At 39.1% G+C, this 15,669-nt stretch overlaps 1 protein-coding gene across 4 annotated transcripts; it reads right to left on the bottom strand.

The window, feature by feature from the left end:
* Positions 1 to 2,253: 2,253 nt before the first annotated feature.
* On the bottom strand, positions 2,254 to 15,617 carry IRAK4 (interleukin 1 receptor associated kinase 4). 4 transcript variants are annotated; one of them, XM_064448147.1, is made up of 12 exons: positions 15,453 to 15,617; positions 14,962 to 15,133; positions 13,816 to 13,961; positions 13,299 to 13,496; positions 12,335 to 12,495; positions 11,573 to 11,637; positions 11,151 to 11,265; positions 8,925 to 9,034; positions 6,135 to 6,318; positions 5,222 to 5,284; positions 3,296 to 3,454; positions 2,254 to 3,201 (listed from the first exon to the last, which is right to left on the bottom strand). In XM_064448147.1, exons 2-12 carry the CDS (start codon positions 15,120 to 15,122, stop codon positions 3,169 to 3,171), a joined length of 1,395 nt encoding a protein of 464 aa, XP_064304217.1. In that variant the 5' UTR covers positions 15,123 to 15,133; positions 15,453 to 15,617; the 3' UTR covers positions 2,254 to 3,168. The 4 variants fall into 4 exon arrangements, with proteins under 4 accessions (XP_064304217.1, XP_064304194.1, XP_064304209.1 ...); XM_064448124.1 differs by having other exon boundaries at positions 15,468 to 15,551; XM_064448139.1 differs by having other exon boundaries at positions 15,448 to 15,512.
* Between the last annotated feature and the right edge of the window lie 52 nt (positions 15,618 to 15,669).

Raw genomic sequence — 15,669 nt, 5'->3', positions numbered from 1 at the left:
AGTTGATTAGTACTTTAACAGTTCTACCGGTTGTTGCTTGCTCAGCATGAGGTAGTATAATTAAACTACTCAAACGATGTTGTTCTATTAATGTTTTTTTGTCTAAACTGAAAGTAGTTTGCTTGAAGCCTTCCTATTGTTCTCAAAATTCAAGCTGAAAAGAACATTTAGTGGTTTGGCATTTCTCTTAACATCCCCCTGGGGAAATCAGTGCTAGGGCAATTTTGCAGTTGAAAGAAGGAAATTTGAAGATGTGTTGAACTAGGATTTAAGAGAATAATTTTAATGCAATATGCTATCTATGAAGAAAGCTGTTCCTGCAAGAGGAGCAGGAGCAAGGCAGGAGGAGGGGATAGGCTAGGCTTCTGTGTGACCACCACTATCAGAAGCAGTTTTATTTTAACTAATGAAGACCTCGCATACTTTTCACAGTTAACGAGCTGCAAACTGCAAAGCCATCATATTCCCGTGCAGTATCACTGCACTGTCCTTGCACTCTTTCCTCAGCAGCCACTGACGGCTCATGTCCTGGCCCCGGGGCTGTGCAGACACCTCTAGGCTGACCACAACAGCCATTCTGTTACCTCCTGCTTTATCTGAGGGGAGAACTGATGAATTTACAAGGGGGAACCTTCATAAGTGGCTTCCTTAACAGCAATTTTCTATGGCTTGTTACCATTTGCTTTTATCCTGCTGCTTCTTTCTAGAGTCTTAGTTGGGTTTGCAAAAAATCTTGCGATTTTTTAATTCATGCTTCCTTCTGGGGTGACTAAATTGCTTTACCTTATGGTTCTCTAGCTCCTTAACACACCAAAGGCTGGTTCTTTCACTGAGGACGGTGATCCGTGGGTGCCCTCCATGGCACCCTCCCACCGCGACAGGACCTAAGCCAGCCATATTAGCCCTGGCTCTATCCCAGCATCATCTACCATGGATCCTGGCATAGGTTAATGTTTTTTGCAGGGAATAAATGAAACAGAAGTGGGCTACTTTTATCCCCTGTTGGTGTCTGTAAGTTCTGACTTTACCATATGAAGACCTCAACAAAAGTTTGGGGGGGTGGTAAAGGGAAGTTCCTTCTTCTTGCACCGTTTATTTGTAAAAAAAATTTTAAGAGTTCCCACGTAAGTTAGGTAAAACTAATACCTCACATTTTTGTTCCTCACTAGAGTATTATTAAATGAGTTTAAAAAAATCCTGAATTATTAAAAGGTGGCTAACATGCTTAATTTTCAGTGAGCGAGGGAAAACTACTGCCAAAACATAGGTGCTGACAGCAGCACTGCAAAGAGCCATGGTCCGCTATGACGGAAGGACGGGAACTCACACACGTGTAGCTACAAGTCTCCTCACAGTGAGAGCATCACGGCTGGTGCTTACACAAAATGGCTCTACCGCAGCAGAGGTGAACAGTGCTGACAGGGGGTTACTATGGCAAATGCACTTGGGGACAGCGCTATGGCTGTGTCCTACCTCCAGGGAACAGTAAAAAGCAGACGTGATCTAACAAGAAACCTTCACGTAACAGCTGGAGGAGATGTTGAAAACTGAAGAATGGCTTAAGCAGATTTGATTCTGATTTAGCTTTACAGCAGCCGCCTTCTCCGCACACCCAGGTTCAGAGCTGCACAGCGTTACTCCAGGTGCTGAGGTTACCGCAACGTCATTATCAGAAATGCAGGCAACATAAGGTGACTGTTTGTTTCCAAGGCTCAAAGTTTTAACAGCAAAAATAATCATCTGCAATGACAACACGGAGGTTTTTATTCGTGTTCACAGCTTTTTACACTTTATGCCCGGTAAAACCTGAGGCTGTTTAGGCAGATACCTTTTTCTACAGATACCTTTTTCTAAATGAAACTCTCACTTTTAAAAGGCAATGAGTTAATAGCCAGAGATCTAAGGATATACACACAAGTGTCAGAAGTCACACGCATTCTACAAAGATGGATCATTTCTCAGTGTTTCCTTTTTCTTTGATGATCATGGAATTTCAAATTTAGCTGTAAGCCAGCCATTTTCCTATCCCTAAGCTGTCTAGAAAAAGTTCATGAGGTGCAGAAAAGGGTTAGATGAAAATAAACTCTTTTATTTACAATGGCAGGATTTTGATACCAACTTAGTCCAAAGTACCTGGAATCTTACTAGTCACTTTCATGCCGTTTTCAGTCTGCCTGGATCTGTCAATGGATCTATTTTAGAAAGCTTTCCGTGTCGCTTTTTTAAAGGTGTATTTTAATATTTATTTATTAATATACATATATATTAAAAAGAGTTCATTATTATGCTAAGGAAAATGCAGAATTGGTCTTAGAATTATTATTCTGGTCCCTTTAACAAAATATACCACCTGTATTTGTAATCTGTATGGAATCTTCTCCTAAAATGTAAAATATTCAAAGTAGCTAAAGTCATCTATGAACAAAAATTAAGCAGTTTGTCATCATACAGAGTTCACTGGAAGAAAGCCGTACGTATTCTTGCATTTGCACTGCAAGGTAACTATTTTGCTTGTGAATCCTTGAAACCAAGAAACAACCTAGAATAGGTCCTGCAGCATTTATTTGACTAAAACTAACCCTGAGAAGACTTTTTAAAAAACAGTCCCATTCACAAACGCTACCAGTCCATTCACACTATATGAATTCTCCAGTTAAAACACTAAATAAAGTTTGTTTTAAATGGGTACAACTACTGTCTTTTCCCCAAAAGACAAAGTAAGTGCCACTTGTATCTATTAAAAGTTGTCTTCAATAGAAGAAGGTGCAGTACACATGAGCAAGGAAGCAGTCTGCAGAAAAACATTCTCCTCTGTTACTGTCATATGCCTTTGCGGCAGACATACCTGATACTTGGAGAGCAAAAGAATCAAATAGATTCTAATACAGAAAAGCACTGAAAAAGCAGAGAAGATGCACCAGCACCGTGATGGCTTAATAAAAAAAAAAGTTTGCTCATGTTGAGGGCCCAGTGGCTAAGGAGCTGCGAAATGGCTGCTCGGTTAGAAAAACAGCACGGCGGTGACAGAGCAACGTCACACCTCATACACAGACTAGAACGTTCTGGAAAGCAGAAAAAGCTGATAATGTTGCACTAAATACTAGTGAAATATTTGCTACTGGTGTCCACTCCATTCCATATACATTTGGGTATCAGAACAAACACGTATCAAGTTTTTATCTCTTGTAGGTGCTGTTGGACCTGCAAGAGAACAGACGGGAAATAAAACTAACTGATACAGTAACCAGCCACACACTCACACTCAAAAAAGCCTTTTATCTGAAAGGCTACGTACCCTCTTGATGTCCGGCCTTCTGTTTTTTTTCTCATTCAGACATTGATGAGCAATTGAATACAGTTTATGAACTGAAGGTACATCCCAGTCACTCATTTTTTCATCAACGTAATCCTCAATAGTTGCTTCCTCATCCTCAATTTCATCTTTGATACTTAACTACAAGAGAGTTTGAACCAATGAGTAGGTAACATGGTAAGCGTCTGAACATTATGTTCTGCACTAACGCTCTGAAAACTTGCTTCTGAGTGTTCGTGCCTTCTCTCAACCACTTTTCTAGACAAAAAACAACGATAACGGTTCAGCAGCATAATTATTCACCAATATCTGCAGAAACAGCCTACGAGACTATAAGTGGACTATACATTGTTATTATTAATTATTTCTAATTGAGTTAACACAAAATTATAAAACAATTTTCTTCAAGCTGCATCATACAGCTTTAACCTTCTCCCAGTTCAAGGCTCAGTTTCTTAGTTTTGCCTCTTTTTTAAGAGAAGCAGCAAGACCAACATAAAGTATTTATGTTTACTTAACAACCCATAAAAATGCAAGCTTAAATGTGAATAATTTCTTTTTTTGTCAACTTTGTAAAGCCTCTTTCTGTAAACTAATGCCTTCTGTCACCAGTCTCAGTGGCTGCCATATCTATTCTAAAGGAAACTTCTAGTCTGAAACAAATTTTTAAATCTGACTGTTTCAGTCCAAAGCTCTCCAGCTCCACCACGCTTGAAATGCCTTATCTGTAATCACAAATACTGTTTGAGGAATACCTCAGATGCGTCAGCATGGTAAATGAAGTAAGAAATAAGTCAGCGAGTAGAGGCAGGTCTCTGCGTTCCTCTACAGGTCAGTCTGAAATTGCTGACTAACATTCAACTACCCCAAAATTTTCAAAGCTAAGGATGCCACATGATATTGCACTGACCATTCTCTTCATGCTTCCAAAAGTCCATGACAAAGATAAACTGTACCAGTCAAACCACACTTTATATTCCTTTTTAGATCCTATCTCTGAAAAAGCCTGTTTCAAAAATACCCCAGAACTTCAAGATTCAATTTGACAGGGACTGAGTACTCCAAGGTCTCTACAGCACTCAGTAGGGTAAGTATTATACCATTCCAGAAGATACAGCTTAGAGGAAAAAACATTCTGTTAATAGTACACAGGTATTCCTAAAGATGTGAAGAAAGTGATCTGCCATCAAACGGTATGGAACAAAACCAATCCAGACCTCAACGCTATTTTATACTTAGTAACAAACTAAGTCTTTATGTAAAATATATTCTAGGAAAACATTGGGTTAAGTAGTTCAGAATTTAATTTTAAGCTAAGGGAAAGGCTAAATTAAGAATAGCCTTGCAAGACTTTTAATTCAAGAGAGTGATCTCAAACTCGGAGACATTAGTTTCCTAATTAGTAGACTGAATAGTAAAAAAAGAAAACAAAATTCAACCCACCCCTCACCCTGCAAAAAAAAGCCCTCACATTCCAAACTTCCCTAAGGTTAAAAACACAAGGTATTTGTAAATTATTAGTAAAGTTGAAGATGATGAAAACTGATAGGGGGATAGTAAGAAGTAAAAAGAACCGTAAAGAACAACTGAGATGAATAGTTTAACACATTCTGGTGAATGAGAACTGCCAGGGTATCTGGGTATAACAGGAGTATGCTGACAAAGCGCAACAGTATTACAATAAGCAGCAGTACCAAAACAAAGAGAATTATAGTATCAGATCGGAAGGACCTTGGGGACTGAACAGTCTTCTACCAGGCAACAGACAAAAGCTTCAGCCTCACCTTTAAGGCAAACATTGACACAAGAGCTGTTTTCATAACCACTCAGAACCTGTTAGCTGACTAAGGTTTCATATAAAGTGATCCTGGAGCAAGGGGAGGGGAGGAGAAAGCAACAGGAACATACCAGTAACTGTGGCTCTCGCTTTTCATCTACTGGAGGAAGACCTGTTATTACTTCTAGTAAGACCTAGGATTAAAAAACAAAAAAGCCAGAAGAGAAAATGAAGCACAGAATAACCCTTAGCATATATACCATTTGCAAAAAGGAGCACGACCCACAAATGCCCACCGGATCAGTATTAGCCCAAAGATAGCTCTCGGAACAACTGATTGCTGTTGCTGTTGTTCCTACCTTTATTTCCATTAGCTGTTATTAACAGTGTGGTTTATGAATTTCAATGCAAGTTCTTCCTCACCCTACACTGTGGTGCTTCAAAGCAAGATGGAAAGATTTCCAGAGTACTCATTAACAGTATCTGGCCAACCTCCCCGTGAAACTAAATGGCACGAAGGAAGTGGTCAATAGGATAAGGGTCTTGGATCTATTCAGACTGGATTCATTATCCTCCCAAATACTAAGCTCATCTCTTTTTAGTACTCAGCTTTAAGACATATCCCACCCGGACAACATACTTCTGGTGCTTAAAAATACTAAAACACTTAATTTTGGAACATTTTCTTTAATATTTTTTTCCTCCCTGAGTTACATTTTTGTGCAATACTACGCAAGAAGAAATGTTCCACACTACTTCAAAATACATTTAGCTAGAACTTGGAATGTGATTTTACTCTGGTTTTTCACAAGCAAATTTATGTTTTAACGTAATTGTTGTAACCATTAGCAAATTCTGTGTTTTAAACAACATAGTCACATGATTTTAAACCAATCAAAGTTTAGAAACACTGTCTTAAGAGCACATCTATTGGGAAAAGAAGTGATAGATCAGAGCGCATCATTTAATTTCAGATATTCTTGATTTTGTGGGCTTTTACCATTTACAAAAAAAGTCATATACTGCTTCCCCCGTTCTACTTACTACTCCAAAACTGAAGATATCCGATTTAGGTGTTATCTCTCCTCGCAGAGCTTCAGGCGCCATATAGGCTGCTGTTCCAACAATTCTTTCAGTCATGATTGTTCGTGTGAATGTTACAGATGCCCTTGCAAGTCCAAAGTCAGAAATTTTGGGCATATATGTATCAGTTAGTAAGATATTTGCACTGGGGGAGAGGGGAGGAAAAAATAAAAGATAATTTTCCAAACCAGCACAGAAATTAGGTTTTATAATAGACTAATAACTGTTTAACAACCAAATGTAAACTGCTATTTTGACTGTTTCTTTAAATCGAAGTTATTTATTCATTATTCATATAACAAAAAAAGTAAGAGTTAATTTTTTTAGAAATTGCTTGATTTCAAAATTAATTGCTTTAAATAAATCAAGAGCCAGCTGCCAGGATCCATCCATGTTTTTTCTTGTGCATGCATGCATGCATTAAAAAAACCCAAACAAATAAACCTACAAATAAAGGCAAAAAATCCAATAAAAACAAAAACAAAAACAAAAACCAAACACTCCCCTAACCCCCAAATACAAAAATTTCTTGAAGAGACCAATTATGTTACACCCATATTTTGGATCTGAACATTCCTTCTTTAAGAAGGACGATAGAGAATACTTAGCTCTGATCAACCAGTACTGGATCACAGTACAATTCTTAACTGTCTAATCTCTACTCAGAACTAACAAAAGCAGGTTTTTATACCTATTGTTTAATACTATGTCAACCATTACAAATTCACACGCCAAATGAACACTAATACTCTTATTCTTCCCCTGGAAAAGAAACAGAAAACTTATTAATGCTGGAATAATGTATGTGCTGTGTTTCCACATGACCTCTAGTTTTTACCTCCATTTAAAAAAAAACAAAACCAAAACCAAACCCTGAAGAACGAAGCTGATCTAGAAGACCTTAATGTTTTCATAAAATGCTCTGTGGGATAAATCACAGCATAAATCTACTGGTTTTTTAAACTTGTAACATCTGGAACCATTTAAAAATACTTGATTTAACATTTCTGAAATCCTCATTCTCTGATCCCCTTAACAGAATCATAAAAAAAAATTAAAAACCACGTAGCCAGATACAACATGTAACACTTCCTAGAAACTTATTTTTCTTAACTTTCCTTTTTTGCTCACCAAACGTTCTCAAAAAAATTACCACAGCTCTAAGTTGCAATGGATTGCTTGGTATTAGAACTGTTGTAAATAGTGCTAAATATAAGACCACTGCAAAAGGCTAAACACTAGCCAAGGCACTATCCACCAGATGGTTTCATATTTAAAGCTCAACTTCTAAAAGAAGGAAGAACAGGATCACAAATTCATAAATCTGAGCTTTCTACCAACTTCAGTCAAGCCCAAAGAGCAGTCACTTTTTTGATACACCACAAAGGGCACAACAGAAGCAAGTTTTACTGCAGCTGTCAAGCTTCAAGAGATAAATGAGCTGTTTCCTGGGCATAACCAAGCCAAAACACCATGGTCAAGTCTAAGAACAGCATTCGATCCATGTCCCTTCAGCCTACAGAGAAGCTGTTCTAGTGCCTTTGTGGCTGCAAACTGTATCCACACGCCATAGCGAAATGCAGACTGAAGGAAACCTTAGATGTCTCTTCATCTAAGTTTCACCTGTGAGTGGCAGCACCATGAATAACACCAACCAAATGTATTGAACTATTCACACTGCAAGTGCAAGAGGTTGCAAAATGGAATCCAAACAAAAGAAAAAGCAAACCAAACCAAAACCCAATCCTGTAATATGATCAACTCACAGCAGTTATAAGGGTAGAGTAGCATGAGGTAAAAAATGCATCCCTTCCAGTCATTACACTTGTCCAGAGGCTTAAGCAGGGAAGAAAGAAGAAACAAATTGTCAAAGTAGCAAGCACATTTGTGAGGCAGCTGAAGCAAAAACTTGTTCCTCACAAGCTGGAAGGTCACAAAATCAAAGTAGCCTACACAGAGCAGAGTTACCAGAAGGCAAAAAGCTACGGAAACATTCATCCGTAACACCGTCAGTCAGTTATTCGTTCTTATCCCTCAGAAGGAGTAAGGCGTCTGGAGCTTTTCTTCAAAGATTTAGACTTCTTTGGTATTTAAAAAAAAAAACCAACACAAACTGTAGAAAGTAAGAAAAAAAAAAAAAACAGGAAAAAATCCCCTAACCCTACAACAAACCACCCCCCCATTTTTTGAACTCTGATATCCCTGGAGAAATTTCTGATATAACAAACAAGTGAACATACATTATCCTTGAAGAACCCTGAACTTCATAAACCTGACTGAAGTAATTTTACTGTCTTCATAATAAACAGCAGTAGATCAAAGGAAACACTCTGAAGAAAAGTTCGAGGAAAAAGGAAAAAAAAAAAAAAGGTGAATTTTCATCTGAAAAATTCCCTATTTAGAAGTCATTATGTTCTCTAAAAGCAGCTTTTTCATTAGCAGCAGTTGTGAAAGGACAGAACTTCTGGGTGTCCTCGCAGCACTCAAATAACTATTTGAAAGTAACAGAATACAATAGCCTCATAATTATCTTAGACATCTGTACTGGTCATGTCCTTGTGGCACAGGCAAGATTATGGTGATGGATGTCGCTTGCAGAAAAGTTTGTGCGCCCTTGACTGAAGCAATGCTTCTCGCAATTTGTTCTCTCTAAAATTATTTTAATGGTGGGGAAGAAGAAAAAAAGAAGAAAAAAAGAAGAAAAAAAAGGAAAAAGGGAAAATGCAGCCAGCAATAGTCAGCAGCTTTTACCTCTTAATATCTCTGTGAATATGATTATTTTCATGCAGAAAGTTGATGCCATTTGCTGTACCTTGAACAATTTTACATCTTGTATTCCAAGAAATTGGTGGAGTGTCATTCTTGAATAAGAAGGGAGAAAGGCAAGTAGAAAGGTGAAAATCTAATATGTATATATGCTTACATAAAACAAAGCGAAACGTACAAAAACCCCCACAACCCAAAACCAACTTCTTGCTATGTTTCCTAGTTTTCAAGTAAATCATTAAGACTAATAGCATACATTTCTTAATTTACTTGGGCAGAAATGCACATAGTTAACAAATTCAGTTCCTTCCTCTGCATTTTGCCTTAGATTAATTCACATGTTGAAAAAAGTATTCTTGATAATATTAGATTCTGACCCTACAAGGCCAGCTGCACTGCCAAAAACTACCTGTATCTACTGCATCTTCAACTTTGTTCTGGCACCGATACCAGAGCCTTTTAACCCAAAGCAAATAATTCAAAGCAACCAACAGCTTTTACCAACAATGAGAAATGAATCCTCTAGTGTTTTTGGATTTACCACTTCTCAAGAGTTTAGCTTGATTCATGTTACTAACTAGACCTTAGAAGCGAGGACACCTGCACTTCAAAACCACTTCTTAATCTTGTCAGTGGTCAAGGGAAGAGGATGATAGTATTTCATCATTCTATCACCTCCCTTGCCTGCTCCTCAAAGCCCAGACAAGAAGATGATGTAAGCAAGAGTCTGTGCCCTAAACACACCCAGCGAAGTCACAAAATGAAGTTATCAGCAAGAGCACACATTCAGTCTGCACATTCCTCATCTATTCAACTTCATCAGAAGATTCTTTTTGCTCTATCAGAAGAAGATTTTTCTGGATTTAGAGATTCTGGTTTAGATTCTTTATGACTGATGTCATTAGTCTCTTCCTTGTAAGGGCCTCAGTTATTCTACTTTAGCTTTCAATTCCACCGATCTCTTGTGTGGTAGTTGCTTATCAGGTAGCTCACTTGATAATGGCCAAAGTTACCTGGATGAACATTTTCATGTACATCCTTGTCAAGCACTGCTCATTTCTACAGAGCAACTTGCACTGCCTTAAGTAAAGCTTAGTCTCTTTTCTGCACTGATTCAGTTAAAAAAAAAAAGTAAAACAATTGCAAATGTGTAAGTGAGTGCAAGAAAATCAACCAAACCAATCTGAAACAGCAGTGCTACCAGACATATCCAGTCCTTTCCCCAGCCACTGCTACTCATTCTCACCCTAACACCACTTCCTCCCTGTTGGGATAGACGTATTTGTGCAGCCTTGCAGAAGAAACGTCTCTTAAAAGTAAAATCAAAGATTTTTTTCACCGAGTATTTTTTCAATCTGATCAGATCCCTAACCCAGCTCTTCCTCCAACTACTAAATGTTTGAGCTGGTACAACAGGAAGATCAGTGCAGAAAAAAGCAATACGACATTTTTAGCCCTGGGGGCGTAGAGGGCTGAAGTAGCACCAGTTTAAGATGTTCACCAGATTACAACCTCAGAAGCTGCATTTGCTTAGTATAAAGCAGATTTTGTAACTCCTTCGAACTAACATGGACACTCATCTACTAGGTTAAGTCTAGTTTACTGTTGGTGTCACTCTAATAAGCAACTGTTTGTCCTTCGTATGCAGAGTTGCCTCACCAAAACCAAAGCAACTTATTATTTATTAAAGGCCAAGGATAGAAGACGTTATTTGATTAAATCATAAGCAAACATTGCATTTACACAAAATACTAATTACAAAATATATTCCCCATTTATTTAGGCAGTTCAGAAACAGCTATGCAGATTATGAACATTGTGTTATAACCACTATCACAAGGGCAACAAACAAAGGGCAATTTCACAATGTAGAATCTCAAGAACTAGCAGAGAACATGCCAGAACCAGGAAAATCCTGCAGCAGCCTCTGCTCTGCTCCACAAAGGCATAGCAAGCCCGAGCTCCCATGACACTTCAGGTACTAGTATATGACATTGTGTTCTCAGCCTGCTTTGACTTTAATGCATCTACAATTTCTGTATAAAGCATTATTGGAAGAATACTTGTTATCATCTTCGTCTCCTAGAACACAGAAGTAAGTAGTAAAGCATCGTTTGGCCCTTACAGTTCAGTACTGTTTCAAAGGTGTTTCATAGATACCTGTACTTCAGCAAAGTAAGACAGCTGGAAGCTAGAAAAGATTTTACTTACCAGACAAGCAAGTCTGTCAAGCAATGAACCGTTGGGCATGTATTCATACACCAGACATGGCTGAGCACCATCACTTGAGAAACCAAGTAGTTCTACTAGATTCTCATGCTGACACCTACAGAAATACAATTCTATGCATATATGCTCTGAAAGACTCCCAACATTTGAGGAAAATGCAAGACAGAGGGAACTTGATCCCCAATTACTTATTTCAGCCCTACTGCACATAGCCAGGTTTCTGCAGTGATGCTTTAAAACAAACAAAATACAGTCATGTTGTATATGAAACATTCTCACCTAGCAAGTAAATCATTAAGTTATGCTAGAAAGACAAAAATAAGGGATCACACTAGCTAATGTGTTATCTGTCAACTCTGATTTCCATAAAAGGCTATAATGACATCGTATAACACTGTACTCACTTTGCCATCATTTTTATTTCTTGATCAAATTGCTGTTTCAAGTCCTGAATACTAACATCAACCATCTATAAAAGGAAGTATTTGATGTTAATATCGCTGGCCATATTAAAATGCACAGTTGTTCATTAAAAAAAATAAATCGGAATTGTAAGCCTCTCTTCAGATTAGTTACATGTAACCACTACTTAACTGCTTATAATATTTTTTTTTCACTCAACTCAAAAATAAAGTATCAGAACATGATTTTTAGTTCCATGTAACATAATATTATTGGACAAATGGATCCAGTTTCAGCACAGTCACCAATTTACCCATTTGATTTCACTGTAGTTATCCACTAACAGCACTTACTCATTACAAAATTAATTAGACAAACCATTGGTTATAAAGACAAACACTGTGGCAACAGCTATTTAGCTTGTGAATCGTTCACCTGATCCTGAAATGGAAACCTCTGTAGCACCCCTTCCTTCTGCCAATTCTTGTGTGCAGGGGAGGGAGCGGAACTGTGGGAACACTCTGGTCTTCCAGACTACTTGCCCGAGCCCCTCAAAGGTGGGCAACAGAAAAGGCAAGACTTCATCTCTGGTGACTCTGCCAACTCACACCACTCATGGGACTACAGGATGAGGTTCTCAACCCAGCTAATATTTAACATGGTGACACTTTCTGAAGTGTATCATTCAACACTTTCCACAGATGAACAAGTCTATACTATAAAGTACACAGTCATTCAAAACAAAAATGCCCAAGATAACTCACAGCAACGAGCTTCTTGACAGCCACATTTCTGCCATTGATGTAGCCTTTGAACACAATGCCAAAGCCACCTTCTCCCAGTTTATTACCTCCAGCTGATTCTGGTCGCGCATCAAAATTATTTGTAACACTTTCCAAGTCATGAAACCAAAAATTATGAAAATCTGAAAGACATATTTGACATTTAGCACAACCATGGTTTCGCTTAAGAACAAGTGTCTTGAGTACGTTCTCTGCATCAGTTCTATTAAACCCAAAACTTGCTACCATGCAAATCCTGACATAGTAGAGTCCTACTTCTGGTTTGTGAGGAAGATACCAGGAAAAAAAAAATGAAATGCAGATAAATATATTTAATCACCTATGCATAATTTTCTTCACAACTAGCACTGTAGCAGCCTTCTGATTGTAATTTTTATTAATACTTATAATACAGGTAATAGAAATTAAATACGCAGCAGATGACAGACCCACACTGCATCAGATGTAAAAAATATATCTAGATCACATCATGTTTCTGCCAGTAATCCAAAAGTGGACCTTTAGGAAGGGACTAACCATATACCTTGCTAGAATGCTTTCTTTAGCCATCTTTTCTCCAACATGTCTAGTCATTTCTGACATGTAAAATCCAGCTTTAAAACACAAGATGCTAAACAGCCTACAAAATCAGTATTGAAAAAGGACAACAGGATTATACGTAGCACAAAATAAACTGCAATTTAATTAACAGTCAAGCCTTCCATCAGAGTAACCGCCTTGTTGGCAAGGTGCATCTCATATTCAGAGATCTTGTTATCCAAGCTAGATTTGCAGCCACACAGAACAAGCAAGATGCTGCTTCCCATAAATGCATGACATTGGGGATAGTCATCACTCTAATGCATTGCTATCATTTATTTCACATGGGGTAAAGGACAGATCAGCAAAAATGATTGTACTTAATTCTACCAAACTAAGCGCCTACCTGTGTTACTAGACTGTGAGCTGCTATTTTCTTGACTTAAGCAGGGAGGAGCTGAATGTTGCTTCTCAGTACTCTGAGCTAAAACAGGCTTTACAGATGCCACTTCTTTTTCCTGTATAGGCAGTTGTTTCTCATGTATAGGCAAAGTTTCCTGTGAAGAAAGAGGTAATGTAACTTCTTGTGCCATCCTTACAGCTTCTGCAAATGGAATTTAGAAAAAGTGTTAACTACATTAGGAATCAGAAAAACCAAATAAAATTAATGCCAGTATTTACCAAGATAAGAAGACGTGTAAGCGTCATGAAAAGGTTATATTCTGCCACCATGTGTAAGCTGCAGGACTCTTATTTAAACTTGAAACTCTAATTTAAACTCATTACAAATAATGGAAAATTGAAAATATATCCACTTGTGGTTATTCTGACCTAGTCCTTTCCGATTTTCAAGTTACTGTGAAGCTCTTTAGCATCTTAGAAAACTGAGAACACAGTACAAAAGGTGTAAGAATAACAGTTACCTGGAAGCAAAAGGCTTGCTGGTGCTAAGAATTGATTCCTGATCAGCAGATCCACAAGATCACCGACTGTACAGTTTGTCGTTCCCCAGTCATAAAGTAATTCACACGTGGGGCTCTTTCCCATTTGTACAAATGCCTCAAATCTCCTTAAAAGATAAATTAAGGCTGACATTAAAAAAAACAAAAGTAACCTCAAGAACCATGAAGAAGGGAGTTTAAAGGTAAATGAAAAAAAACAAAAAAATCTGGATGTACTGAACTGTACAATTATTTGCAAATCTTCTGAAAATGCAGCTAATAAAAACTCACAGGAAAAATATACAAATTATGAGGAAAAACTAAGGAAAAAATATGCATACATGGCTTCAACATTTTGTCCAGGACCCGTAATGCATTGGTACATGGGACTAACAGAAGAAAATGTCAGCGAAAGACAGAGGGCAAGTCAGAGCCAGACCAAATGAAAAAAAACTTTGTTCTCCATCCATTTGGCATTCATACTTCATTGTGAATATTTTGAGGTGGGCATTAAGCAGAAATTGAGATCCATTATTCTGACTGATTTATTATTATTAAAGACAAAGATGTAATGCTAACATCACTAGAAAGACTGGAAACCCAAGATGACACATAGGATATTTTAAAATCTCATAACCTTTGAAATAGCTTAAGGATTCAACAATCCCTTCTATCAACAAGGTGTCCATAAAATACTGCTGACATTACTTCTAAATTAAACTTGTTAGTTTTAGGCCTTGGGTTCCCTACGTTTGTTGGACATTTTCTTGGGAACAGTGAATTCGGAGTTACAGTCCAGTTGTCTCTTGTGCGACAATGCACGATGCAGTCAGTGTTCACTAGTCTCTGGGGCACAGAAAGTTACACAGCCAACACCGTATCGCTAAAAATACATATGTCCGTGGCCCTAATGAATTCTGATTTCCTTAGTCAATTTTCTTTGCTTGTAGCTCATCTGAAAACCGAACTACAGAACAATTAAGAGTAATTACCTTGGGTTTACTAGGGAAACGGTACTGTAAGATGAGTGCTTAAGTACCTGGGATGGGCAATGGTATGGGATGGACAACGCTATTTACATTAAACAAGTAATAAACAAGATTATGTTATGTAACTTCTATATAGGACCTTATATGCATTTGGTTGTATCTGCTTTCACCGGAGGGGTTGGTTATATCAACGGCTAATTTCTTCCACCCTTCTTGCGGATCGATGAAGTCTGCCAGCTGCCTCATGAGCCCGTAGCTAATGCAGCGGACGTACGTTGAGCTCGTTACGGGCTTGCTCATCCTGGCAGCTCCTGAGGAACGCAAACGGCGCCGTCACCCGAGAGGCTCCCCCGGGTCGCCGCAAGCCAGCACCGCCTCAGACCCGACACCGCAGCTGCTCCGCGCCCTCGCCGACGGCAGCCACCCCCGTCCCGCTCCTCACACCTCCGCCAGCCGGTTCCCGGCCCTCCGGGGGGCCTGTCCCGTCCGGTCCCGTCCCATCCTGCCCCGCCCCGGGCCGCCCCCCCGCCACGCAGCTCCCGCCCTCCCTGGTAGGCGACCCCCCGCACCCAACCAGCGGTGGGAACCACCTCACCCCACCCCACCCCACCTCACCCCACCCCACCCCACCTCACCCCACCCCACCTCTCCGCCGACCCCGTCGCTTCCTGGCGCGTCCCGCCCCACCCGCCTTGCTTCACGTCAGGCGTTCCCACTGCATCACTTCCCCTTTAAGAAGGAGTGATTTAACCTCTGACGACGCTGCCGTCACCGGGACGGAGACGGTGGCTCAGTGAGGAGAAAGCGGAAGCGCTCATCTCCCACGCGGCTTTCCCATAGGCCTCCC

The sequence above is a fragment of the Phalacrocorax carbo genome, chromosome 1, assembly GCF_963921805.1.
Source record: "Phalacrocorax carbo chromosome 1, bPhaCar2.1, whole genome shotgun sequence".
NCBI classification, from domain to species: Eukaryota; Metazoa; Chordata; class Aves; order Suliformes; family Phalacrocoracidae; genus Phalacrocorax; species Phalacrocorax carbo.
Note: the sequence above shows the minus strand (reverse complement) of the source record. Positions and strands in the feature narration are given on the sequence as shown.

What these genes read in the sequence shown, in the direction of transcription:
- IRAK4 (XM_064448147.1), bottom strand. Translation starts at nt 15,122, where the DNA reads ATGAGCAAGCCCGTAACGAGCTCAACGTACGTCCGCTGCATTAGCTAC. An exon ending in GAAATAAAAATGATGGCAAA is followed by an intron (nt 11,266 to 11,572) that starts GTGAGTACAGTG and finishes GTATTTCTGTAG; the next exon opens with GTGTCAGCATGAGAATCTAG. An exon ending in ATATCTTCAGTTTTGGAGTA is followed by an intron (nt 5,285 to 6,134) that starts GTAAGTAGAACG and finishes TTTTAATCCTAG; the next exon opens with GTCTTACTAGAAGTAATAAC.